The 25,394-nt window shown below is 57.0% G+C and overlaps 5 protein-coding genes across 13 annotated transcripts; 2 read left to right on the top strand and 3 right to left on the bottom strand.

The window, feature by feature from the left end:
- NKPD1 (NTPase KAP family P-loop domain containing 1) lies at positions 1 to 6,433 on the bottom strand. 3 transcript variants are annotated; one of them, XM_027860707.1, is made up of 4 exons: positions 6,315 to 6,433; positions 4,753 to 5,175; positions 2,898 to 3,029; positions 1 to 2,054 (listed from the first exon to the last, which is right to left on the bottom strand). In XM_027860707.1, exons 1-4 carry the CDS (start codon positions 6,421 to 6,423, stop codon positions 316 to 318), a joined length of 2,403 nt encoding a protein of 800 aa, XP_027716508.1. In that variant the 5' UTR covers positions 6,424 to 6,433; the 3' UTR covers positions 1 to 315. The 3 variants fall into 3 exon arrangements, with proteins under 3 accessions (XP_027716508.1, XP_027716510.1, XP_027716509.1); XM_027860709.1 differs by lacking the exon at positions 4,753 to 5,175; XM_027860708.1 differs by lacking the exon at positions 6,315 to 6,433 and having other exon boundaries at positions 2,898 to 4,275; positions 4,753 to 4,833.
- On the bottom strand, positions 6,393 to 19,433 carry TRAPPC6A (trafficking protein particle complex 6A). Of its 6 annotated transcripts, none has more exons than XM_027860714.1 (8): positions 16,934 to 18,089; positions 16,318 to 16,440; positions 15,285 to 15,352; positions 14,871 to 14,988; positions 13,046 to 13,129; positions 12,455 to 12,548; positions 11,791 to 11,864; positions 6,393 to 6,458 (listed from the first exon to the last, which is right to left on the bottom strand). In XM_027860714.1, the coding sequence occupies exons 1-7, from the start codon at positions 16,967 to 16,969 to the stop codon at positions 11,833 to 11,835; spliced, it is 555 nt and encodes a 184-aa protein (XP_027716515.1). In that variant the 5' UTR covers positions 16,970 to 18,089; the 3' UTR covers positions 6,393 to 6,458; positions 11,791 to 11,832. The 6 variants fall into 6 exon arrangements, with proteins under 6 accessions (XP_027716515.1, XP_027716514.1, XP_027716513.1 ...); XM_027860713.1 differs by lacking the exon at positions 6,393 to 6,458 and adding an exon at positions 10,870 to 11,381; XM_027860712.1 differs by lacking the exon at positions 6,393 to 6,458 and having other exon boundaries at positions 10,870 to 11,864.
- On the top strand, positions 18,845 to 22,314 carry BLOC1S3 (biogenesis of lysosomal organelles complex 1 subunit 3). Of its 2 annotated transcripts, none has more exons than XM_027860711.1 (2): positions 18,845 to 19,129; positions 21,472 to 22,314. In XM_027860711.1, exon 2 carries the CDS (start codon positions 21,491 to 21,493, stop codon positions 22,079 to 22,081), a length of 591 nt encoding a protein of 196 aa, XP_027716512.1. In that variant the 5' UTR covers positions 18,845 to 19,129; positions 21,472 to 21,490; the 3' UTR covers positions 22,082 to 22,314. The 2 variants fall into 2 exon arrangements, with proteins under 2 accessions (XP_027716512.1, XP_027716511.1); XM_027860710.1 differs by lacking the exon at positions 18,845 to 19,129 and adding an exon at positions 19,827 to 19,916.
- LOC114042023 (glycine-rich cell wall structural protein 1.8-like) lies at positions 19,881 to 21,109 on the bottom strand. Its single transcript, XM_027860732.1, has 3 exons — positions 21,068 to 21,109; positions 20,070 to 20,661; positions 19,881 to 19,999 (listed from the first exon to the last, which is right to left on the bottom strand). The coding sequence occupies exons 1-3, from the start codon at positions 21,107 to 21,109 to the stop codon at positions 19,881 to 19,883; spliced, it is 753 nt and encodes a 250-aa protein (XP_027716533.1).
- A 97-nt stretch (positions 22,315 to 22,411) lies between the features above and the next one.
- On the top strand, positions 22,412 to 25,337 carry LOC114042024 (very-long-chain 3-oxoacyl-CoA reductase-B-like; the record flags this gene model as incomplete). The annotated part of the gene is made up of 6 exons (XM_027860733.1): positions 22,412 to 22,856; positions 23,625 to 23,671; positions 24,154 to 24,229; positions 24,457 to 24,567; positions 24,659 to 24,726; positions 25,293 to 25,337. Coding segments are annotated over exons 1-6 (522 nt in total), but the record flags the coding sequence as incomplete, so codon positions are not given.
- Between the last annotated feature and the right edge of the window lie 57 nt (positions 25,338 to 25,394).

Genomic DNA, 25,394 nt, shown 5'->3' on the forward strand with positions numbered 1-25,394 from the left:
TGACCATGACATGTCTTTATTGCACTGAAGGGGGGGGGGTCCAGTTTGGTCTCCCCACGTGTGCACACACACATATACACACACTGCTGGGAGACCACCCAGGCCCCAAGTTAATAACACTGCTTCACCGGGAGGTGGAAAAGCGGAGCCTCGTGTCCTGTGAGTGAGCCCCGATGAGGTCCAGAGGCAGCCAGGGCCTGCCCCTCGTTTGCAGGACATCGGGCCTCTCACTGCTGGCCTTGACCCACTGTCTGACTGCCACTGCCTTGCTCGTTAGCATTCAGGAATGAGGGGGATGGGACCCCTCCCCCAAACTCAAGAGATGTTGGACTTGCCAGCGTGGAAGGGCCGGTCCCGCAGGGGGGAGGGCGGCTTCTCTGAGCGGGAGGCAGAGCTGTGAGGGTCACTACCTGGCGGGTTGAGGGCACGGATGCTCCGGATGAGCCCCATGCGGCGGCGGATGGAGTGGTCTAGGTTGACGGTGCAGCAGAGCAGGCTTTGAGCCTCCGCCACAGTAAAAGGGAAGTCGGTGCCCAGGAAGCGGGCAAAGAGCTCCGGGTCGCCGTCCAGGTCCACCACGTTCTGCAGGGCCTTGGTCATGGTGTGGAGCTCGCGGCTGTTGTCTCGGAAGATGCCCCAGAGCGGAGCCTGCGGGTCAGGGCCGCCCTCCACCTGCTGGCGGTCTTCTAGGCACTGCAGGGCCCAGCTTAGCCGGCAGGGCCACTGGTTGGCCAGGACCACCCAGGCCACGGCCTGACGCGGCGTCGGCCGCATGGCCCCGCCCCGGGCCTGGTGCTCCTGCAGCAGCCTTACCGTGATGGGCACCGTGTTCACGATGCGCCGCATGGAAACCACGTTGTCCGGGATGTACTCGTACAGGCAGTCCTGCTCGTCATGCAGGCAGAAGAGGGCCTCCTGGATGCGCTGCCCGGCCTCTGCCTCTATGCGGCCCTGGTCCTGCCCACCTGCCACCTCCACGTGAAGCAGCTCCGTGCCCTCGGCCTCGGGGGGGGCCCCTTTCTGGCTGCCCCGCAGCTGCCGTGTGATGGCCCGGTAGAGCAGGTCGTCCCGGCTCTGTACGGCGTCTTCCAGAAAGCGCAGCTTGGTCCGCCGCCCCATGATGGGCACAGAGAACGGCAGCGTGACGGTGCGGTTGAGAAAGAGGTAGCCGTTGTCGGCCACACCCTTCATGGAGCCCGCGCTCTCGAGGCACGAGGCCAGGATGTGGGGGTCCACCACCAGGATGAAGATGAACGGGGCTTGGCTGTCCGACAGCAGCGTGTTGATGGCGTTGAGCACGCCCACGACGCGCTCCGGGTAGCAGGTGTCGAGGCCGGTGACCTCCAGGACGATCCGGAGCCGCCGCCGCTGAAAGATCTCCAGGAAGCAGATGTAGTTGGTGAGCAGCTCCACCTCCTTCTTGACCTCACACATGAAGCCCAGCTGGCTCCCAAACTTCTCCCGCGTGACCAGCCTCTCGATCTTCTTCCGCTGGCTCACAAACAAATGTTTGCCCACTGAGTACAGGGCCATGAGCAGGCCGGAGCCTGACAGGGTGGTGGCTGCGCCCCCAAACACTTTGAGCATGCTTCCGTGGCCACCCCCTTCCCGCCCAGCACCCCTGCCACTGATGGAGAGGTAGAGGAGGCCAATGCCCAGGGCCAGGGCCGCGGCCAGCGCCAGGATGATCAGGCACACCCTGCGGCGGCAGTGCCACTCGCGCTGGCAGCAGTCCGGGGCCATGGCCGGCTTGTTGCCCACCACGGTGTAGAGGCTGAAGGGCAGCGCCCCATAGTGGCCGCGGATGCCGTCACACAGAGTGGTCACCAGCCCGGCCCACAGCTTGTCTGTGCCCGCGTACTGCCAGGCGCTGAAGCGGATAAACAGGAACTGCACATTCTTCCGACGCAGGTGGAGCTCCGTGATGACGGGCTGGCAGAAGACCAAGTACCAGAGGAGCTGCGGGAAGCCCCAGCCGTGCACCGGGCGAGGTTTCCATTGCGCCTGGTGGAGCTCCTCTGCTTCCCGCTGGGCCGCCTCCTTCTGCATGAGGGCTTGGGGAGAGCCAGAGCAGGAGCCAGGGTCAGCCGGGCTGGCCGCCACCACCTCACTGCCCGAAGCCCTGGAGGCCTGGGGTCTGGGGCAGCCTACCTCACCTCGGGCCAGGCTGGCCTTACTCATTGTCCTCCCTCCCCAGGTGCCTGAGCACAGGGACTTAGATACAGGTGTTCAATCAATGTTTGCTGAATGAATGGCTGGAGTTTAGGATTAGGGTTTAGAATTGAGTTAGGGCTGGGTCAGGGATAGGGGCTGAGGATCACAATTGGGAGCTGAGCCAACCTGCGTGTTAAGAATTGAGCCAGACCTGGCTGGTATTTGTTTTGGGGTTGTTGAGGTTTGGATTTTGACCTTGGGTTGGCGCTGGGGTGAAGACTAGATGTCTGTGAAAGTTGGGGATGGATGGTCAGGGTGAGGACTGGATTGGTGAGGGCCGTTTAGTCTCTGATGTTAGGTTTGAGAGGAGTGGGCCGGGTGGGGTTGGGGCTGATTCAGTAAGGGTTGGGTAGCAGTTTAGCAGTGGGCTGGGGCGAAGGTCAGAAGCAGCACTAAAAAAAGCACCGGGATTAGGGCTAGCTCAGACTAACCTGCCTTGAGGTCTGAGTTAAGCTTGAAGCCAAGCCAAGACGTCAGAGCAAGCTGAGATTATTACTGGATTAGGCTGAGGCCATGCTGAAGATGAGTTGAGGCCTAAGGGTTAATGTTTACTGGGCAGACTGGTGTTTGGGGAGCAGAGGTGAGAATTAGAGATGACTTTAGGAACCGAGTGTTTGAGGGCTGGACCATGGCTGGGTGTGTAGGGGACAGTCTCTGGCTGCCATGGGCTGCTCCTCAGCTACCTGTAATTTTGTCCAGCATCATGTGCAGTCGGCAGCCAAAGGGGGCATAGAAGCCCACCGTCACAGGTGTGGGCACGTGGCACAGCGTCTTCGACAGACAGCTGCAGTAGACGTCATCCTCTGTCACTATGTCTGCAAGTGAGATGGTGGGCTGTGAGGCAGGGGCTGAGGCTCTCCCCCCTCCCCAGCCTCCCATCTTCAAACCGATCACCTCCCACTGACCCGAGTAAGAAAGCAACCATCTTCCCCCAGAAGCAGCCATGTATAAGAAAACGTCGTCCAAGACTGCCAGACACCTAGGCCCCCTCTCCCCTATTGCCTTGATGCGGTGAAGGAGGAATAACCATTGAGCTGTGAAGCTAGTACTCCCCACAGAGCCCCCAACTCTGATCACCTTCTTAATGCTAATACTAACGACACTTGAGATATGTTGTTACCCCAAATTCTAATCCCATTCCTAGCCCCAAATCTTCCCTTCCTTTACTGGAAATTCTATTTCAACTATATCCATCATGCAAATCCTAAAGCTAGCCGCGTCCCTAAACTTGTCTCTGACTTAAGCCTTAATCACATCATCCGAGTTGGAAGACACGGCAGGCTTTTTTCACCTTGAACTTGACCTTACCTTTAACTGACTGCTCATGTAGACTGACCAGACCTTGGCTGGAACCCTCCCCCTACTGAAGCTGATGGTCTGGGAGGGCCAAGCATCAACATATAACTATAATACAGTGTTATATGATCAATAGGTTTGGAACATGCAAACAAAGGGATCTTTACAATCTTCTGGGGAAGATCATTGCCAAGAGGAAATCTGGGAATGCTTCCAGAGAAAGTAGCATTTAAGTTGGGTTTTAAAGAATGACTAGGAACTCGAGGGGGGATAGCATAAGCAAAGACGAGGAGGTAGCTGTAAGACATTCATGGGCAGAGATGTCTGTTTCTACTGGAGCCAGGAGAGTGAGAAGCATGAAGTGGGGAGGAAGTCCAGGTCATAGAGGACCTTGAGGGCTAGGCAGAGGACTTCAAACTTGTGCCCGTGGGCAGTGAGAAGAACAAGAAATGCCAGATCTACGCTGGATTGTGGGAGGCATAGCATTGGGAAGAGCAGGCAGAGAAGCTATCCCACTAAGAGCCTGGATGGGGGGCCGGTGAACTATGGAGGGGAGAACGGACGACTAGGAAGAGACTTCCTGAGCGGAAGCAATAGATGGCAGGAGAGTAACCAGAGCCCTGCTTCCAACTTGGTTCTTGACCCTGACCCTCACCCAAACACTGCTACTGCTAACCTCAGCTATTACGGCTTACACCAGAGCCCCTGTCAAATGTCTCAACCTTATACTGGTGTCCACTGGACCTGGAAGGCTCCTGGAACCACCTGAGGGAGCAGATAGGAAATTAGACCTTGCAGAAGAGACCTCCCTCCCCTCCTACCAGGCTGGAGGCTGTGAGGAGAAGCAGGGTTGGACAGTCAGATAAAGCATCGCGAGATAGCAGTGGGTGGGCAAGAGGCCAGGAAATAACAGGTTCTGAGCCCAATCCCAGCAGCTGCATTGAAGGAAGTGACCTATAGCCTAGGCTAAGGGGCAAGGGGAAGGACTCCAAAAGGTAAGAGCTAGCCCCGAGAAGGAACCGATGGCTTCAGGGACCAGAGTTAGCGCACAGAACCCTGGAGGAGACCTAGAAAGATAAACAGCCCTTGAGAAAGAGCTAACATCCCCGAAAGACGGGCAGAAGGAGAGAACGTTCCCCTGGCCAAAAAGACCAATGCAAGGTTCCCAGAACGTGGGAGTTGAGGGGCAAAGGTACAAACAGAGCCACGAGCCCAGGGGAAGTGTTAGAGGATGAGAACTACCACTGGAGAAGGAGCTGCTGCTACAGGCTCCAAGAGCTGGGAAGGGCCGGGCAGGGCTGGGCACCCTGACTTCGGGGCTGGTGTCAGCCATCGGGGCTGGGGGCAAGTCTGAATTCAAGATGCCAGCAGGAGGGGAAGCAGTTCCGGGCGGTGGACGGCCCCACGCTGTCTTGTGGCCTTTGCCCACGGGGCAGCCCCGGGCACCGTCTTCACCCAGACTATGCCGATGGCGTAGGGGTGGTGGCTTTGGGGGCAGAGGGGCAGCACCCGACTGCCTAAGCCAATGGCCCCCATTCCTGGGGGCCTGGAAGGAAGGTGGCCAGGCCCGGGGATTCCCCGGGCATGGCCTGTGGGCACGGTGGGCAGAGGCCATGGTTGGAGGCCGAAAAGTTGATACATCCTGGCGTCGCTGGTGACGGAATCCTAGAAAGAAGGAAGATGAGTGCGATAACCAGGTGGGGGCCGAGGACAGAGAGAGGTGGGGCACAGGGTACCCAAGCCCCTTAGAGACGGATGAGGCAAAGAGATGCTCACAGTGGGAAGGCCTGACCCCATTGTGACCGTGGCTGCATTCCCTCACTTTTAGGGCTCAGTACCCCCACTGCCCTCTGCAAAAAGAGGAGGCTGAACCAGATGGTCTGAGGTCCTTTCCAGCCGTCGCAGTTCATGGTGACTGGAGGATGGAAGGAAGGAGGGAGAGTCGCCTTGGGAGCTGATTTCTATTCAGATGATTGGGGGAAGGGCCAAGTGGAGAAACAACAGTAGGGGATGGTGCTGCTGAGATGGGAGCCTGAGCTTGGGAAGAGGTGGGCAGTGCTCTCTCCTAGGCCCTCCTTCTGGAGGGCTGCCTGGCTGTTGAAGCCCACTAGCAGGGCATCCTTCCCATTCCTTGGCCCTCTTCTCCCTCCCAGGAGCAGGAACCATGTAAGGGAAGGGAGGAAGGACTGAAGGAAGGAGTTCTGGGGGCCGCAGGGCACGCTTGATGCGGCCCCCACAAAGAAGGTCCGAAAGAGAGGTGGGGATGATGAAGAGGGGCAGCTACCACCCCACTCCCTCACCCCAGCAGGAGGAATGGGGCTGAAGGGATGGAGGCACCACCGATGGGAGGTAAAGGGCCACCTAGAGCCCACCCTCCCTCTTCTCTTGTTTGTTCACATTCCCCTTTCTTCCCCCACTTCTTCCTGCTGTTTGCTTTTCCTCTTCTCACTGGAGGCCCCCAGAAGGTGGTATGCCAGCACCATCGTCATTGGCTGGTTGCTCCCCTTCCCCATCTGGAAGGCTCTTTACCTCACCCCACACCCCTCAGCATCTCAAACTGCAGCCTTGAAAAACAAATGCCCTAGTTAAGACAGTTCTAGTGCTCTTTGCTTCCATCCTTTCCTTCTAGGAAGGTTTCCAAAGCTAACAACAATGCCCCACCCACCCAAGCTAATCTCCCTCATTTCCCCCTCACCCCTAACTCAAAGTTCAGGCCAACTAATCTGTCTTCCCCTCAGAGTAGGTGCTCCCTAAGGGAAGGATCAAGCTAGGTGGTCAGGGGCCCAGAGGAGGACACCCTCTACCTTTCCCCTGATAGCTCTCAGGGTCAACATAGCGATCCAGCCGGAATCGAGCCTGGCCCATGGAGGCCATTGTCCCAATGGTGCCCACAGCAGCATAGGGTTTGGCCATAGGAAAGTTGAGTGCCTTGTCTGGTCAGCCACCTCCTGCTGGAAATAAGAGACAGGGCAGAGGCTCAAGATTTGGAATTGGGCAAGGCAGGACGTGACCCCCCTCCAAAGATTCTGAGGGGGTTGGAAAAGGCAATAGGGAGCTCTCTCCCTAAGGATATCAATTTGGAATCAAGACACCTGAGATCTGTTCTTGACTCTGCAGCTGACAGTTTGACATTTCCCCCATTGAGCCTCAGTTTTCTTGTCTGTAAAGTGAGGAAAGTATTTGTACTACTGACCTGAGAAGAAGTACTTGTCTACTTCCCCACTCACAACCCTCTCCAACTTTCTCAAAGTTGGGGGAGATATGTCTTCTAGGGTGTTATCTCCCACTGAAAAGTGTTACGGATGAATGAGGTTAGGGAGGAGAAGGTTTACCAGCTAAGTGATGGGGAAGGATGAATAAGGTCTCAGGTTGCGGCTTGGGGAGCTAAGTATATTTAGGGCTGACTAAAGTTCTCCCAAGTAAATGATGGGATACTGGGTAGGTTTGAGGAGTAGGTAACAGCTGAGGGGATAGGTTAGGTTGGAAGAGAGAAAGGTGAGGTCTTGGGGGAATAGTAAATTTGGAAGAACAGGTGGGTAAAGTTTGGGGAGCCTGGCCCCTCATCCCCTCCTCCTTCCCTCTTCCTTTCTGCCCCCCCCCCATACTCCCATACCCCTGCCCCATACCTGGTGGGGAGGCAGTGTCAGCAGGGATATCAGTTCCCTCCTAGTGCTAGCCGCATCCTGGGCCCCACTGGACTGAGTGTCTAGGCCCAGAGAAGCCCTAAAAAACCCAACCCAACCGGTCTTCCCACCTCCACCTCCGCCCTCACCCACTACAGGGATGTTCCCTTTGCCACCCCTGCCCCAAGCCAAGTAGTACAGGGCACACCCACCCACTCACCCCCTGACCAGCTTCCTTGGTTCATTCCTTCAGGAAATCCATGAGTTATGGAACTAAGGACCCAGGACTGGGTGATGGGCACACAAAAGGGCACAAGGAGGGGAAGAGAAAGGAGGGAGGGAGGCAGAGATACATAAGGGCTCCTTAGCAACCATCTGATCTAATCTCATTTTACAGAGGGGCAAGACTGAAGGCCAGGGGGAGAATGGACTTGCCCAGGGAAACCCAAGGTGCGCGAGGGTGAGGTCAGACCCACAGCAGATTGCCAGCCACTGGACAGGGCTGGTCCTAGGTTCCAGCTCAGCTCTGTCACATGTCAATGCAAGTGTAGTTTTGGGTCATTTCAGCTCTGAGCCCATTTGTGTATCTGGGCATGTCAGAATGGCAGGATTGTGGGGCTTTCTAGATAAAAGCCATCCCAGGGCCAGGGCTCTCTGCCCCCTGCCAAGGCAAGAAGGCCAGAGCCTCCAGTCCTAGCTACGCCTGGCTCCCATCCCCCAGCTTCTTTCGGCTTAAGCCCTCCATTCCCCTTCGGGTAGGTCTAATTGGTAGGAACCCTCCTCCCCGCTTACATCAAGCAAAGATCAGATTTTCTGAAACCGGTTGTTCCTGATTCTGCCTCTTTTAATGCTGGCCCTTCCAATGCCTGAAAGTCTCTCTCCTGTTTCCCTTCTAGTTGTGTTCACGCAGGTAACCACTGAGCTCCTTCAGCTCACTTTCAATGACTCGCTGTCCACTCCTCGCTTTTCCATGCCTTTACCCATGTGCACTCCAGCCTGTCCCTTCTCTTTCTCCCCTGCCCCAGCATGGCACCCTTCCTGCCTCCCTGCCTACCTCAGACGTAGAGGCAAGGGGCCAGGGTTGTCCACTGCCGTGCCTGCTGTGGGCTTCCCAAGGACTGGGCCTCTGATCAGTCTCCCTGCTCTTCCCTCCCCGCCACACACACTTCAGCTGAACTGGGTGATGGATATGCTCTGGAGAGCTGCTGGTCAGATAGGAAACACAGAGGGCACAGGTGTGATAGAGAAAAAGGGGGAGGGAGCAGGGATTCCATCTCACCTTCCGAGGTGAGCTAGAGTGGGGAAAAAGGGAAGTGAATCATTTCTAAGGAGTGTGTGAAACACGTTGCATTAGCCCGGGGTTTCGAAGGCCCTGACTGGGGCTCAGCCAGCAGTCCTCACAGCCCCCCTCTGATCCCACCAACGCTTCCTGCCCAGGAGCTCCATAAGCACTTAATGAATGCTCATTCATTCATTCGTGACTTAGCATGATTAACAAGATGAAAGCCCTAATCCCCACCCGGGCATTTAGGAGTCCCCACAATCCAACTTTCTTCTATTCTAGATCTTCTCTCCTGAGCCCCCCTCAATAAGGCTTGGGACAAGTCAAAATGGCTGACTCCCTGTTCCTTGAATTCAGTCCACCCTCACCACCCACCTTAGCCGGATTTCCCAACGTCTACTTCCACCTGGCTTTAAGAGTCACCTCCTTCAGGAAGACTTCTCTGATTCACTCTTCCCCCGACTCCTACCTCCTTTGTTCCTCCCCAGCAAGGCTAGATAAGCGATACTAGTCTTATCAGCACAGCTGAGCTGCAGCCAACGTTCTCCCCCTCACCTCCTACCACAAGAAGCCTGGTCACAGTAGGTGATGGAGAGGAGCAAGGTGAGAGATGCATGTTTGCACTGGGGGTGGCCAGGCTGTGACCCTGGCTGTGTGACCACAGTCCATCGGAGGATCCCCACTTCTGAGCTGGGAGGGACCTCCGGGGTCATCCGGCGTCCTCGTTTTGGATGACATTAGATGCGGGGTCACACACCTGCTCCACTCCACCTGAACCTGGCCGGCCCTCAGTTTCCCACCCGACCCTCCCTGGATGCCCCCATCACGCTCCTGAGAACCTCCTCATTCTGCACAATCACTCGGGCCTTGGTACTCCCATCTCAGCCAGGGCAAGGTGGGGGGCCCTCCCATATCCCCTACGGGAAGCCACCCCAAGCGCCATGTCTTCATTGCCCTCCTTGGAGGCCCCAGCAATGGCCCAGGCGCTGGGCACTGTTCCTCCTGGCGTGTCTTGTGTTCCCTCGCTAGACTGTGAGCCCCCTTTTCATGTCTGCACCCTCTGCCCCTCACTATGCGCTAGGCACAGTGCCTAGCACAGACAGAGCAGTTCATAAAAGCTTGTGGTGTGACTGGGAAGCACAGTGCGATTGGGACCTGTGCTGAAAACACCTCCAGGGCAGGCCGCCAAGGTTCAGCAAGGCACTGAGATATCAAGGGTCTCACACCCTCACGTTATCAAAGGTGGGACCTGACTCTGAGATCGACCATCTAAGTGCCATTGCCTCTCACCCTTCAGGGGCTGACCCGGTCTGGGGGCTCATCTCCTCGACCACCTATAATGCGCGGTGAGGTCTTGCTCCTAGCCTCACGTATACCTCCACTACCTGCACAGCCAGGCCCCCATTGGCCTCCAGGCCCCCTTCCCCTCCGAGCAGACTGCCTCAGAAAACAAGCTTCACCTCCACCGGTCTGCGTGCCAGGCACTGGGAGGAAAGTCCAAAGAACAGAACATTCCTCCACGTAAGGAGCGTCCATCCTTCTCAAGGCCAGAGGCCTGCTGTCCTGCAAACCCTCCCCCTTCCCAAAGAGCCATGCCCTGAGATCACCCCAGTCATGTGACCATGGGCATGTCCCCTTTCTATCTCTGAACCAGTTTCCTCCTTTGGGAATAAAGAGCTTGGCCCCTTTCTACTCTAAATTCTGTTAAGATGGACTCCATGAACTCCCACCACGATCATGAACCCCAACAGTGACTCTGGGCAAACGACTGAACTTGTCTGGCCTTTGGTTTCCTCCTCTCCAAAGGAGATGGCCAGGCCGGACTAGAGGCTTCTGGGGGGGTGGCATGCTGGGCACTTGGGCCCAGAAGACCAAAGTCTGGCCGGCTCTCTGAACCAGCTTGGCAACCTATATAACCCGACCCAGGCTGGGGGAATCGGGAGAACCAAGTTCCCATCCCAGGCCCTGAGACCTGCAGGCTGTGACCTTCACCAATTTCCTCTCTGACTAAATAGGGGTACAGCCTCCACTATTTACCTCAAGGGTGTCATAAGAATCCAAGTGCTCTAGAAACCTCTTCTAGCCAGGTAGATGCTCACCCCAAAAAAAGCCTAGGGGGCTCTCCCTCCCTGTGGGTTCAGACTGAACAGGTGGCCAGACTGGGCGTGCGGAAACAGCAGGCTGGCAGCACGTGTTCGGGCCTGGGCGGCCTGCTCAATCACTCTGGGTGCACACCTGCGTCCTCTATTGTGTCTGTGGGTGTGCACCTTGTCTTGTGTGTGTCTGTGGTGTGCGTATGGGGATTAGGGCACTGCTCACACCCACAGGAGCCTTCCCCAGCTCAGCATCCACCTCTCCCTTCCTAGCTCCTTGGACTCTGCCCATTGTGTGGGCTCAGCAGGCAGAGGGAGCGCCAAGGGGGACCGAGGTGGAGGGGAGAGAAAGAGGCGTAAGTGAGGCTCACGCAGCCAGGTCTAGGCTTTATTGGAGAATACCTCGGAATGCTGCCCAGAGGGCCCCTCAGCCTCTGGGGCTGACTGTGCCTCCCTGAGCCCGGGTCCTTCCAGCTCCTGACCCCGGCCGTCACCCAGGCTCCTCCATGACTCCAGAACCACTAACCTTCTTAGGACCTCATGGTTCCAACAAATACCCACAGCCCCAAACGGTTCCCCAGATTCTCAACCCTGGTTGGGTGACCTGCTGGGGTCACCACTCTGGGAGCAGAGGATTAGGTCTGGGCTCCCATCTCGGGAAAGGCATGGAGAGAGGGGGGCCTGTCCGAAAAATGGGAACCAGGATAGTCAGAGGACTGCAGACCATGCTAAGGCACAATGGGAAAACGCCTGGGGAAACCAAGCCTGGAAGAAAGAGAGTGCTGGGAGGTCAGGGCTCTTCCCACTGCTCGGCCTTCCGGCGTTAGAAGGGCTGTCACGGGGGAGGGGTCCCAGATTTATCTCACTTGGTCCCTGGGGGCACAAGAAGCAGGCACTCAGGGATGGAGATCTACAGCCCTCCTAAAAATCAGACCCATCCATGAAGAGACGGCCGCTCCAGGAGGCAGCGAGGTCTTGGCCCCTGGTCAAGGACCACGTAGAAGGGGCACAGGGTGGAGCTCCTCAAAGCTCGGGACCCCCAGCAGGAGGAATCCATTGTTCCAGCTTCAACATCTCCCGGCAGTCCTTTCCCTCCATAAGCCTCAGTATTCTCATCTGTATAATGGGGATACTCGTTGCCTAATCCCTGGGATGGTTGTGAATCCATGTAAAGCACCCTATAATTTTCCATTAGGAACGAAGGGGTTATCCCAGAAAGCAGGGTCTCCCAGCTAACCCTAATGCGCACTCTCTGGGCCCTGGGCCGGGATCTAGAACCTGCCTCAGCAGATGCGGAAGGGCCAATGCTTGGGCCTGGGGTCTTTTAAGCCTTCTGAATCACCACCTGGAACTTACCTAGAACAGAGAGAGGCAGCTGGTAAGGAGGGGGAACACACAGTGTGTGTGTTTGTGGTGGGGGGAGGCAGAATGGGTAGGTCACCAGCAGCAGGGCCTAGGCCTGGGACACGCATCATGTTCCCTCTCTGGGGACAGACAGTATGGCACGGGAGAAAGTATATGCTTGATATGGCACAGAGGTCTGGGGTCCAGGCCTGGGCCCGATCACTCCGGGGCGACTTTGAGCGAATGACCAAACCTCTCTGGTTCTCCAAAGGAGGAAGGGCTGGACTCTGGCCTCTCATCCCTCTGACCGAACGGCCTCCCACACTGAGCCAACTACACTGGGGGGCCCGGAGATGAGGTGGCCTTGGCCACAGCCTCGGGGCCATCAGAAAAGCCAGGCTCATCCCTGAAGCCTGCCTCCCTTCCAGGGCAGGAGAGGACCAAAGGAAAGACCCGTACAGCCCAATACCTGAGCCTGGCAGCTGAAAGGAGGGAAGGAAGCTCTGGGACCCAAGCCTCGATGGGGTTCAGGAGCCCTGAGTCACCACAGGCATGCTGACTATGCCCTCCTCCCCGGCTGGCCCCCATCCCTGGAGACTCACAGGCAGGAAGGGAGGCCACGCTGGCTGTGACAGAGCTCTCGATGCCCAGGGCGCTGAGGGTACCCCGGAGAAGGCCACACGTGAAGGCAAGAAACTGCAGGGGAAAGACACGGCCGTATTAACTGCCTTCTGGAAGCCCAGCAGAAAGGGGGCTAGTCCTTGAACCCAGAGCCCAAGAGATGGAGGCATGCCTGGGAGGAAGGCTGAGGACCACTGAGGCTCAGAGCGTGCGCACACGTGTGTATGTGTGTGTACACACGTGCACGTGTGTGAATGTATGTACATGTGTGTATGTGCACTCTATGTGTGTACACGTGTGTGGGTGTGTGTACATGTGTGTACGTGTGCACACGTGTGTGTGCGTGTACATGTGTGTGCTGTGTATGTGTGTGAAGTGTGTACATGTATGTGTGTGTGCACGCACATAACTTGTGTGGTGTGCATGCACCTCTATGTGTGTGCAGGAGCTGGGGGAGACCCCCACAGTGCACCATTCATCTCTCTTAAAGCCCGGGGCAGAAGGCACCAACGGGGCGGGGGAGGCCCGTGAGGGGAGAACAGCCGGGGCCCCCTCCCCCACCCTCCCAGTACCTTGGGGGCCTCCTCCAGATACTGCTGGCCCCAGGCCATCTGAGTCAGGAAGGGAAAGTTGTTGTCCTGCAGGATGTAGGTGCCCTAGAAGGGGGGAAAGGCCAGGGGCTGGGTCTCTGAGGCAGGCCCGAGGTTCCCTTGGAGACAAAGAACCTGGGGTCGACGGGCCACTCACTCCATGGAGCCTTCAGCACGGGAGCCGCAGCACAGGCCTCAGTTTCCTCCCTTACACAATGATCAGACTCATAGAACCTTGGCAATGACGGTGACCTGGTCTGGTGCAAGCCTGACTCCAGATCTGTTCTCCCACACCCAAATAAGGGGCTGTCTGGCGAGACGGGCGCCCCAACTGCTGCTGGGGGGCCCACCCTGAGGGCACCCGGGAGTTCCTGCTTCCTGAGCTCCCAGAACACAAAATCTGCTGCGGCCTCCTCCACAGCCCCTGAGATAAGGGAGGACACTTGTCACCACCCCCACCCCAGCACGCGCATGTGCACACACAGACACACGCTCAACAGTACAGCCTCAGTTCTTTCAACCAGGCTCCAAGGAGGGGTGACCTTAAGAGCCTCCCCAGGGTCAGTGCAGGGGAGCACCAGCTCTTGGAGTGAGACACGCTAGGCCCGAGCTAGCCTCTGCTCCTCACGTCTTATGTGACCTTAGACAAATGACCGGGCTCCAATGATTTCTGGGGTGCCTCCTCTCCTGGGACTCAGTCCTAAGACTGCAGCCTCCCTCCCTGCGGCCCGTCGGCCTCTTTGTACACTGGCAGGTTGCCATCCTTTGCCTGGCTGCCAATACAGACTGAGCAGGCAGCTAAAAGCCTTGGGCCTCTTGGAATCAGCCCCCATGTGGCCCAGGCTCCCTCCCGGGGCTGGTAGAATAGGCTTTTTGAACACACTTAAAAGTCTCGACATCTCTCCCTCCTCAATTGGGCCCTAATGGTCTCACTGGAGGGTGCTGCCAAGTGTCTCCCCACTGGCTCTCTGGGGAAAACCGTCCATACCACCCCCTCTAAGGTTTAAACTGCATGATCCCCATTTCCTCTGTCCCTTTCTTACATCCAGGCAATCAGCAAAGCAGGAAATCAAGCCTGATTTGGAGCATTTTCATATTTCCAGGGTGTGGACACTTATGTGGAAAATTAACAATGGCTCCCATGAAATCCTGGGAGCCGGCTCCAGAACACGCCTGGTTCTCACCCAGCTGGATCCTGGGGCCCTGACTCTGTCCCCTACGGCACTCAGGGGGCCCTCCCCTGGTCCTGCAGTGGTGGCTGGGCATGTGCTGGGAGAACGGCAGGGGAGCCCTGAATACATGATTTCATATTGGCACTCAACAAACCAGCCTGTGAGACTGAGGCAGAGGAGGGATTAGTATTCTGATTTAACAAATGAGAAACTGAGAAAGAAGGAAGGAAAGGGAAGACCTAAGTATTTATTAAGCACCTACTGTGTGCCAGGCACTATGCTAAGCCCTTTTCGAATATCTCATCTATCTGCCCAACCAACCCAGGAGGCAGAAGCTGTTTTCATTCTCATTTTACAGACGAGGAAACTAAGGTAGCGATTACGTGCCTTTTCCAAAGTGCTGGAGGCTGCATTTGAACTCAGGTCCTCCTGACTCCAGGCCCAGCACTCTCTCCATTGTGCCGCCTCAGAATGGAAGGGACTTGCCCAAGGTCTCCATTTGAAGCCGTGACTTGTGACTCCAAGCTCAGGGTCTTTTCCAGGATGGTATACTGAGTCCCAGGACAGGGGGAAGTGAGGGAGGCTGGGCCCTCCTCCTCCTCTGACTCTGGGGGGCTTGCTCCATCCTCACCTACCTGGTGGTTGGTCCTGAGATTGTCCGTCTGCTTCCGGAACACTGCCCCCCACAGGTCCCTGCACAGGAACTTGATGGTGTCCAGCTCCTCTTTGAAGACCAGAGCCCCTCGGGGCAGCCTGGGGGAAACACAAGCTTCTCACTCTAGGGTGAAGAAGCCAAGCCGGGAACCAGGCCCAGCCCCGGGGAGCCAGGGAGAGGGGATCTAATGGGAAGGTGCAGGAGGTGACCCAAGGTCCAGGAAGGCCTGGGACTGGAGGGAGGGGAAGGGAGACCAAACACCATCACCCATTATAGCTCCTGGTACCCTGGGGAGCCCACTGACCAACTGGGGGGCCTCCTCCTGCAGAAGGGCCTGAGCATATGGGACAGGGAACCCCCCAAGCCCCCTGGAGGATGGAGCCCTGGCTCTCACCTCTCAGCCAGGCCCTGGCCCACACGGAAACCCATGCCCTCAAGGACTGTCAAGCCATTCCTCTGTCCCTAGGAGAGGAGGGGTGGGGAGAAGGGGGCTCAGCCAGGGCCATCAACTCTGGGCACCTCCCCTTCCTCCCCCCACAAAATAGGGAGAAATTACAGAAGAGTGATTTTGGATTAGGAATGGAAAAGGATGCTCCCAAAGCTGCGTCCCAACCCTGGAGCTGGATGGCCCGAGACAGGTTCCAGAGAGGGCAGGGAGGTACCTGAGAAGCCGCCAAGACTCTCACCTCCCAGGACAAGTGACTCCCCCTCCCCCTGCCTCAGGCTCTGTTCCAGGGCCCCCAGTGTTCTACCAGGGAGCCAGAGGGGAGAGTCAGGCTCCTTGCTCCCATGAACCCCTCCCCAGGCACCCAATCCAATCCACAAACACGGCTGAGGTCAGTGCAGACACAAGGCTGTGCAGGAGCCAGAGAAGCCTGGAGTGCATGGGGTTTAAGGGGTGGGGGGAGGGTCTTCCCTAGCCAGGCCCCGTGGTGACCCCCAGCCCCCCTCCCCCGCCTCCTCAGTCTGGCTCATCCCTGCCTATGTCTGGCTCCCCCTTAGCAGGGAATGCCCAAAGGGGGAAGAGGCAAGGAATGGAGGAGCAGTGGGGGAAGGGCCTCAGGGACAGGACATGAGGATAGATGCGGGGCAAGCAGGAGCCCAGGAGAAAGGGAAGAATGGCGAGGTCAGGGTGGAAGCAGAAGAGGTGGAGGGAAGACAGCCATCCATTCGAAGCATCTCTTATGTGCACACACGTGAGAGTGTGTGTGTGTGTGTGCATGTGCCTGTATATTGTGCATGTATACATATGTGTGTGTGTATGTGCGTGTGCGTGTATACGTGGCCTGTGTGTGTGTGCATGGGCCTGGCGGCCCTGCACCAAACCCTGGGCACACACACAGAATGAACCCCTCCCTTCTCTGAAGGAGCTGACACAAGAGGAGAGAGGAGGAGCCAGAGCTGGCTTTAGGGGCCTTTAGGCTCACCTGGTTCACCTTCCCCTTTTTCCGGGGGCAGGGGCGGGCACAAGGCTGCCCAGCAGTGGCCCAGCAGGATTCAAACCCGGATGGTGGGACAGGGTCTACCCTCCTTCCACAAGGCCCCACAGCCTCCAGCCAGGGGATGTTGGGAGGGATAGAAGGAGGGAGGAGACCCTTCTGAGCCGCCCCCGCTAGTCCTCAGGTTCTGCCCTGCTCAAACATGCCCCCCAGAGTTTCTGTTCCACAGCTTTCTTCCCCTCTGCAGTCCCTTATCATGGCCCTGCCTCCCCTTCTCCTCCCACTTCCCTGGAAAGCCCAAGGCCACCCAGGCAGCCCGCCCAAGCTCTGTTCCCTCTTTGGGTCTCCTCTGTTCATCCACCAACCTTCGCTCCAGACACAGAGGATTAGGCGGGCCTTCCACGCCTGCCCTGGCCCCCATCCCCATCCCCATCCCCCCCACTCCTCCTTCTCAACCTCTCCTGGCTCCTTGCCTGCTGCCTACAAACAGACTACATCTCCCCCATCCTTAAACACTTTCCCTCGGCCCCACTGGTCCCTGAAGCCCCCACCATCCAATGGCTGTCTTCCCCTCCACAGCCAAACCCTACAAACAGCAGCCTACCTGCATCTGGTGCTCTATAGCCTCATCTGCAAGCATTCAGTAAGGGCCTACTATGCGCCAGGCACTGAGGGGGTGTGGGTGGGGGTGTGCCCAGTCTAACCAAGGGAGACAACAGGGGCCTATAGTTAAGCATATACGAAACAGAAACATGGTCACTTGATGGAGAAGGTCCTAGCACCTCTCAATTCCTTGCAGTCCGGCTTCCAATTCCTTCACGAAAATGAATTCACTTGTTGCAAGGTCGCCCGCAATCTCTCTCCCACAACTCCAGTGTCATCCCTGGTATGGGCCACCCGCCTGGCACCATCCTGGCTCCTCTCTCTGCTCAGCAGGGTCTCTGCCCTCCTTCCTTCCCTCCCCATTCCACGGGCCTTGCCCTCCTATCTCCATCAAGTTCTACCTTCCCAGCTGCCCACCAGACATCGCCACCCACAGCCATCTCAAATTCCAAACCGTCCAAACCAAACTCACGTCTTCCTGCCCCTTTCTCCTAACTTCCTCCCTTCTGCCAAGGGCACCATCTTTGCCAAATTCACAAGCTGGGAGTCAATCGTGGCTTCCCAATCTCTCCTCACTCCCTTCTCTGGCCAAGCAGCTGCTAAGCCTTGAATTCCACCTCAGTATCTGTGCCCAGCTCCAACTACTGTGGTCCAGCTCCTCATCATCCCTTGTCTGGACTTTCGTAATTGGTGTCTCTGCATCCAGTCTCTTCTTTCTATCCCTCATCCTCCACACTGCCGTCAAATGGGAAGTCCAAGCACAGAACTGACCACGACACGATTCTGCTCAAAAAGCTTCAGTAAGACTGCCCCAGCGGCCGAGGATGGAGCAGAAACTCCCCTTTGGCACAGGAAGCCCTTGGCAGGCTGGCTGCCACCTTCTTCCAGGCTTCCCTTCATGCGCTGTGCGCCTCAGCTGATGCCTGCTCGCTGATGTGCCTCTGTGCATGCATACAAGCCGTCTCCTCAAACCCTGGAAGTCACTCCTTCCACTTCATCCTCTTGGAACCCCTAAGGCCCTAAGCTCAAATGCCACCTCATATTGCCCAGAGGTCAATGCCCCTCTCTTCCAAATCAATGTGCCTTTATTTTGTAAATGCCCGGTTTATATTTATCTGGGAAGGAATATTCCTGATTCCCCCCACCCCATGCCAGTGAGTGCTTCCACCCTCCCCCCCCAAAATTACTTTGAATTCCTCTATGTTTTATATGAGAGACAACCTGGCTTAGTGGAGACAGAGCCAGCCTCAGAACAAGACCTCCGTTCGTACCTGGGACACAAGCTGGCTGGGTGACCCTGGGCAAGGCTCTGGGCTTCTCAGTGCTCCAAGTGACTCTCTGAGACTGTGGCAGATGGCAGAGCAACTGCCTGGCCTGGTAGGAGCTTCCCCACAATAACGAAGTCCCTGAGCGGTGCGCGCGCACACACACACACACACACACACACACACACAGAGGAGTCATTCCTTCCACATTGTGGGGGTCAGGAGCACGGCGCCCCACTATCTGGGACAATCTGAAAAATGTTTTGGCTCTCCCTTTGTACCAGAGAAGAAGTCCGAATTATTATGGTATTAAAAGATTAAAAACAGGGTGCTATCATACAGTGTTATACACAGATTTTGGGTATTTCTGAGTTTCTAAACTTTTTCTGTGTCATCCGTGGCTTCCACAAAACTCCCCCAAATTCTGATTTAATTTCTAATGCTGACCCGAGATACATTGGAACCACGATGGGGAAAGTGGCAATGTGGAAGGGATAATTGTATACACACACAGACACAGACACAGACACACACACACACACACACACACACTACATACACGTTTGGTGTTCTGTCCTGTCCAACTCTTCATGACCCCATTTAGGGTTTTCTCGGCAGAGATACATTTGCCATTTCCTTCTCCACCTCATTTGACAGAGGAGGAAACCGAGGCAAACAGGGTGAAGTGACTTGCCCAGGGCCACCCAGCTAGTGAGTGTCACAGGCCACTTTCCAACTCTGGTCCCCTGACTCTGGCCTGGGGCTCTGCGTACTATGGCGCCCCCTAGCGACCACCTCTATGTGCAAGCCGTCTCCAATAAAATGCAAGGTCCACGAGGGCGGGGCGCGTTGCTCCACGTATCCCTAACAGCGGGTGTTCTGGGGGCCCGAACGGATGGAAGAAGACGGAGAACAGGCGTGTGCTGGGAAAGGTGAAGGGGGGAGGAACGGGAGGAGGGCGGAGGACATGGAGGGAGAAGGGGGAGGGGGAAGGGAAAAGCGAGGGGGGAGGGGAGACGGGGGGAGGAAGGGGATAGGAGGGAGGGGACGGCAGGGGGAGGGGAGACGGAGAGTCTGTAAGAGAGGGGGACAGAAGGCAGAGAGGACACGGCGAGGCCCTCCTGGCTTCACCTCGTCTCCCGAGCCCCGGCCCCCGCCATACGCGGCCGCCACCACCTCCGTGTGAAGCAGCTGGAACAGAGTCTCGTCCGCCATCGCCCGCGCTTCCGCCTTCAGCTGTCACTGCGCGCCCCACCCCCGAACCCTAGGGTTCCACAGGCCCCGCCCACCCGAGCCGCATCCAGCACTTCTATTGGTTCAAGGTCGGGCCACGTGATTCCCACCTCTCTTTCGCTCTAATCCAGAGCCCACCCAGCACTTCTATTGGCACAGGGCAACTTCCATGCGAATTGCGGCCTCCTCTTCCTCCCTCCGAGCCTAAAGCTCATAGGTCGAGACGCTTTTGACGTCATGTCCATACCATCCTGTGGTCAGGGTGGGCGTGCCTACACAGCTCCTCGGTGCACCCCCATTGGCCAATTAATATTCCACCAACCCTTCGCCGTCATTGACTGGAGTGGCCGTCATGTCACGTGATCTAGGACCGCTAGGTCCTTGCTCATTGACGGAGCTCGAAAGGAGCAAGCCCCACGTGACTCCCCCTCCCCTCGAAATCCATGAACGCTACAGGCGGAGAAAGCTCGGAGCTCCAGCCACCCGGTACCTTCCTCTCCCTGGGATGGACGGGATCTTACCCGGGATCCCACCTCTAGCGAGCCCTCCCTTCCCTGTCTCTGGCGCCCCTCGGGGGCGGAGAGGGAGAAAGGGCGCCCCCCCAACCACTTCCCTCCGTAATTCTGCCCTTCCTCCTACGACTCCGGCATCCCCATTCCCAGCCCCCTCCCCGATTCTCCCCCTCCCGTGATGCCCCCTCCTCGATTGTCCCCCACCTGTGACGACCCCTTCCCGATTGTCCCCCTCCTTTGACGCCTCCTCCCCGCTTCTCCGCCTCCTGTGACACCCCTCCTCCATTCTCCCCTCCTGTGACGCCCACTCCCTGATTCTCCCCATCTTGGGACGCCCCCTCCCCAATTCTCCCCCTCCCTTGTGACGTTCCGTCCCTCATACTCTCCTCCTGTGGTGCCCCCTGCGCCCACTCCCCGATTGTGATGCCACCTCCCTGATTCTCCCCGTCCTTTGTGACGCCCACTTCCCGATTCTCCCCCTTCCTCGTGACGCCCCTTCCCTGATTCTCTTCCTGCCTTGTGATGCCCCGTCCCTGATTCTCCAATTCCGTGACGCCCCCGCCGCCCCCTCCTCGATTATCCACTCCTGTGACGCCCTCTCCCTGATTCTCCCCTTCCATTTTGACACCACGTCCCTGATTCTCCACTTCCGGCGCGCCCCCGACGCCCCCTCCCTGATTATCCCCTCCTGTGATACCTCCTCCCCGATTCTCGCCCTCCTGTTACACCCCTTCCCTGATTCTCCCTCCACACAACCGCTCATCTCCTCGATTTTCCTCCTCCCTCATGGCGTTCCCCTCTGCCTGATTCTCCCCTTTTTTATTATCAACATTCTTTGATTCTCCTCTTCCTTCTGACCAGCCAAGCACCCCCATCTCGGATTCTCTCCCTCTCCCTCCCCCATGACACTCCCTTTTTCCACTGCTCACCCCCCCAGTTTATCCTCCTTCCCTCTTTTCCACCCCTCCCCCACCATTCCTTACGGTCCCTGTTACGTAGCAATCTCCTTCCGTTAGGGGCCCCCTTATGGAATCCCCTCCTCTCAGAATGATGCAGTCCCTTCCCTGCTCCCCACCATGCCGTCTCTCTCATGGTCACTTTTTGGAATAATTCGTCCACCCCCACCCCAACTCCCAAAGCTCCTCGAAGTCCTGGGTCCCCTTCCATAGCGCCCTGCTGCTCCTTAGTGCCTTGTCATCCTCTCTCCAACTCCTTTGCCCTTTTGGTACCCGGCTGGCCTGGCACCCCTCCCAGGAGGGATCCCCACAAGCCTTCAGGGTGCGTTTTCCAGCCTCACAACCTCCGCCTTCACATAATGCCCTTGGGCTTGGTGCAGGGCCTTCCTCCTCTCCCCGCTAGATTCTCTACCCCACGCTCCATTCAGCGCAGCCCCGGTCTCTGCGCTAGTGGGGTCCCTGCCCTCTCTGCTTCCCTTCTTTCTCCGGATGGATCGCTCCCGCCTCCTCCTCCCCCCATCGCCCCCGCCTTGGTGCCCAGAACAAAGCGCCCTGCTACCTCTGCCCCAACAGCTCCTGGGCCTGAGAAGCCATGGCTTCCCGGGCCGTCGGAGGGTTGCGAGGTCGGCGACCCGAGACTGTGGTGCGTGGGGAGGCGATCGAGACGGACTCGGCGGCATCGTCGTCAGAAGAAGAAGAGCTGTACCTGGGCTCTGCCCCGCCGTGCCGGGGCCGCCCCACTGGGCTGCGAGTAGCCGGGGAAGCGCCTGAGACCGACTCTGAGGAGGAGCCGGCGACCCTGGTGGCCCACGCGGATCTGCCCCCGCTCGTGGTGGTTCGGGGACCAGAGTGGGCAGAAGAGGAGGCTCCCGCAGCGCCCGCGCTCCCTGCGTCGGGCCGGGCCTCGCTGCTGCAACAGCGGCTGGCTGAGAGCCAGGCTCGCCTGGGCCACGACGTGAGCGCGGCGGTGCGTGGTGTGTACCGGCGAGCTGGCCTCGATGTCGCCGGCCTGGCGGCCCGTCTGGCCGCCGCGCAGGCCGTGGGCTTGGCGGCGGCCCACAGCATCCGCCTGGCCCGCAGCGACCTCTGCGCCCTGGCCGAGCGCCTGGACATTGTAGCCAGCTGCCGCCTGCTGCCTGACATCCAATCTCCAGCTGAGCCGGGCCCCAGCCCCCGGGCATAGTGGAGGCGCAGCCGTCCTCACCTGTGTCCCACCCTCACTGTGGTTCCCAAGGCCTAGTGTCCCTTGATGGCTTCTCTGAAGAGGCTTGGTACGGGCCCTCCCGGTGGTCCTCCCCTGGTTCAGGGGCCCTCCACTGGGTTGGGGGATGGGAAGGGCCTGGAAACTGGGAGCACGGACTTGCCTCACCCTCCTTACCCTCACCAGGTTTCAATAAAATGTCTTTGGAAAGAGAAGATCGAGTGTCCTTGGGATGGAGGGGATACAGTGGGAAGAGGGGGCACAGGCCACAGTCCCAAAAATCGTCTCTGTCCTTGGGCTTTTTCCTCGCCCACCATGTACAACCAGTGCTGGTCACCAGGTAGCGCTGTGGCTCCCTCCAGGACGCCAGGGTCCCTCCACCACCGGTCTGAGGCTGGCAGGCCCCGCCCTGCTACTATTCCATGTGGGCGTTCCACCAGTCCTTCAGTGCTAGTTGACCCCTCCCCCCTGAGACCTTAGGACCTGGGTGATCCCGTGGCCTTTCATCCTCTGGATTCTGTAGAACTGAACCTGCCCCTCACCAAGGCTGTCCTGCCGATCCTCCAGGTTGTCCTGTCCAGGATGGTGTCGTGGATGGAACTAGGGGGCTCAGCCTTTGAAATGCTAGGCACGGTGGCTGCAGCCTGGTGGCTTCTGCGGGTAGCCTGGTGGCTGGGCCATGCCCTGCTCGTCTATGGGCTGCCCCAGGTTGGCCTGGGCCTTGGCATTTCTCTCAGGAAGCAAGGGGCCTGGGCAGGTGTGTGGGAGAGGGAGGGAGGGAAAGGGACCGAAGGGGGAGGGAAGGGACAAGGGGTCTGATGACAGGAGTCCTGTGGCCCGCTGCCTCAGAAGAGTTCGTGGAGCATGGATGGAGGACTCTAGGACCAGGATTCCAAATTCAGTCAAGCTGCTTCGGATCGCGTGCGCCCGCCCCCCCCCCCCCGCCCCCAGCCCCCCCAACCCACTGCACCTTCCCCGCCCCCAAGTCACTTCCCCTCTGGGTTTCACTTTCCTTGTTTGCAAAACAAGTGTCTGACCAGGGTGCCCCAAGGTCTGTCCCAGCCTTGAATCTGATTCCATGCCATGTCATGGGTAACCCCAAGGAGATCATTTAATCTTTCTGAGACTCTGGTGGGTTTTTTTGTTTGTTTCTTTTCGTTGTTTTGCAAAATTGGGGACAGCTGGACTAAATGATTTCTAGAGTCCTGGGAAGCTTTTCGTCAGAGATCCTCTGATCTGTGTATTGCATATGCAAGTGCTCACATACAGAGACTTCTCTAGGGTTGCAGGCCCCCTGCTAGCAGGTTCCCCTTGTACAGGCTCTCATTTCCCAGTTGAGTTCCACTGTATAAACAGCTTCAAGTCCTTTTCAATTCCTGGGCCGTAGAGGTAGTACTCAGAAGGAGGAGGCAGACAGTAGAGGTTCTCTGTTGCCCCTTCCTGGGATCTCCCTTTGGGTGGGTCCTCCAGAGGGTTCCCCCCAGGGACCCACAGGTCCCCATTCCCAGCCTCTGTCTCCCTACAGTGGTAACCGGGGCCACAAGTGGAATCGGCAGGAGCTATGCTCATGAGGTAAAGGGAGGCCTGGGGCCAACTGAATCTGTCTTTAATGTACCTGGGCATGGCCCCACATGTCTGTTCCATTGCATTCCACATACATTGTCCCATGCATTCGGTGTTTTCTCCCATGCATGTTACTCTCTATGAGCCCTGATCATTTTCTAGAGCCTCAGGTCATGTGTTTGCAAGGGGATTCCTGTGTAAATATATATAAATGTAGTAATTAATGTCACATGTGTATGTATATACATGCATACATACAGAAAGACAGATAGATGCTAGAAAGATAAGTAGACAAGATGGATATGTACACAAATAAGTACATCCATATTTGTCCTGAGTGTTTCTGCCCATTGGTTTCTATGAATTCCCCACATCCCTCTTTGTCTTATGCACACCTGCTTATCTGTATGGACCCTCTTGAGTCTTCTGTAGGTTTAGGAGGTTCTGTGTGCCCACTCCCTCAATCTCCCCATTCTCCTGTCTCCATACAGCTGGCCCGAAGAGGCCTCAACGTTGTACTGGTCAGCCGAGATCTAGACAAGTTACGTCGGGAGGCAGAGGACATTGGTGAGGGCCGAACTAGAAAGGAGGGGCATGGGTGAGAAGTGAGGCTGCTCAAGGTTCCATGATGGGATATGGAATCAAATGACCCAGGTTTGACACAGCTTTGCTACATACTACCTGTGTATGAGCCTCAGCCAGTCAGTCCCATTTCTTCTCTGGACCTTTCTTCATCTATATAATAAGGAGCAGCACTGAGCTTCCGATTCTGAATTCTCTGAGTTTTCCTACAGAGAGACTCCATGGTAAGGAAACAAGAGTCATCCAAGTGGACTTCACTGGAAGCTTAGAGGTCTATGAGATAGTTGAGAGAGCCTTGGAGGGCCTAGAGATCGGCATTCTAGGTATGCACCCACTCCCTCTTCCCTTCTAAGTCCTGCCCCCGGAATTCCTCTCCATCCCCTTGCTCTGTGGTCCTCACCTCTTCTTTTGCAGTCAACAATGTGGGTGTAGCTCCCAAGATAATCCCCCAGAAGCTGATGGATTTGAAGAATGCAGGCAAGGTAGAGAAAGCTACATCCCCCACCCCCACCCCAGCTCATGCCCTTTTCCATTTCTCTGACTTTTTCCATCCCTTATTCTCCCCTCCCTCTTTCTGCCCTCTTTATCTGCCCCTTCCCTCATCACCCCATCTTCCCTCCTACCTCACAACCCCCACCTCACCAACCTTTCTAACCAGGCAGAAAGTGCTTTGTCAATTTAAATCAGGTCAGAAATGTGAGCTCCCCTTGCTTTTGTGGCCATAACAATAATCAATGTTGAGAAAATGTTCCCTTGGAAATTCTCACAATTTGTTCCACTTTATGTCTATTTGTCTTCCCTCTATTTATTTACAAATGTGGTTTCATTTGTTGTAATTGGGCCTTGGGCCAAGATTGGGGGGAGGGGATTTGAGTGCTTAGGGAAATTTTCCTAGAGGAGATGGTACCTGATGGGGGCCCTTAAAGGCTGAGAAGCAACTTTCCCACTCAGCAAACTCCAACCTGAGAATTCATGGCCAGATTGCTTTTGGGGGTAGTGGGAGACCCTGAGGCCCATGACAAATAAAAGGTGTCCTCTGTCTTCCCAGAGCTTCCTAGAAATGATGAATTGTAACATGCTGTCAATGATTCAGGTGAGACTGAGGCAGAAGAGACACAGGAAGCATCTTTGGCAGGGGATGCAAGGGAGT

Source organism: Vombatus ursinus, unplaced genomic scaffold (assembly GCF_900497805.2).
Source record: "Vombatus ursinus unplaced genomic scaffold, bare-nosed wombat genome assembly UNPS02014239.1, whole genome shotgun sequence".
Taxonomy (NCBI): domain Eukaryota; kingdom Metazoa; phylum Chordata; class Mammalia; order Diprotodontia; family Vombatidae; genus Vombatus; species Vombatus ursinus.

Coding starts and splice junctions, on each gene's coding strand:
- NKPD1 (XM_027860707.1), bottom strand. CDS start 6,423: ATGGCCAAACCCTATGCTGCTGTGGGCACCATTGGGACAATGGCCTCC. Junction 5,176..6,314: donor TGAGAGCTATCAGGGGAAAG/GTAGAGGGTGTC, acceptor CCTTCTTTCTAG/GATTCCGTCACCAGCGACGC. Junction 3,030..4,752: donor CAGCAGCTCCTTCTCCAGTG/GTAGTTCTCATC, acceptor TCTCACTTGCAG/ACATAGTGACAGAGGATGAC.
- TRAPPC6A (XM_027860714.1), bottom strand. CDS start 16,969: ATGCTTGCAGATGAGGCTATAGAGCACCAGATGCAG. Junction 14,989..15,284: donor GGCCAGGGCCTGGCTGAGAG/GTGAGAGCCAGG, acceptor TGTTTCCCCCAG/GCTGCCCCGAGGGGCTCTGG. Junction 11,865..12,454: donor CGTGGCCTCCCTTCCTGCCT/GTGAGTCTCCAG, acceptor TCTCTGTTCTAG/GTAAGTTCCAGGTGGTGATT.
- LOC114042023 (XM_027860732.1), bottom strand. CDS start 21,109: ATGGAAGGGGACCCAGGACTTCGAGGAGCTTTGGGAGTTGGG. Junction 20,662..21,067: donor GAGGAGCTTTGGGAGTTGGG/GTGGGGGTGGAC, acceptor GGGGTGTAACAG/GAGGGCGAGAATCGGGGAGG. Junction 20,000..20,069: donor GGAATGGGGATGCCGGAGTC/GTAGGAGGAAGG, acceptor TCCGCCCCCGAG/GGGCGCCAGAGACAGGGAAG.
- BLOC1S3 (XM_027860711.1), top strand. CDS start 21,491: ATGGCTTCCCGGGCCGTCGGAGGGTTGCGAGGTCGGCGACCCGAGACT.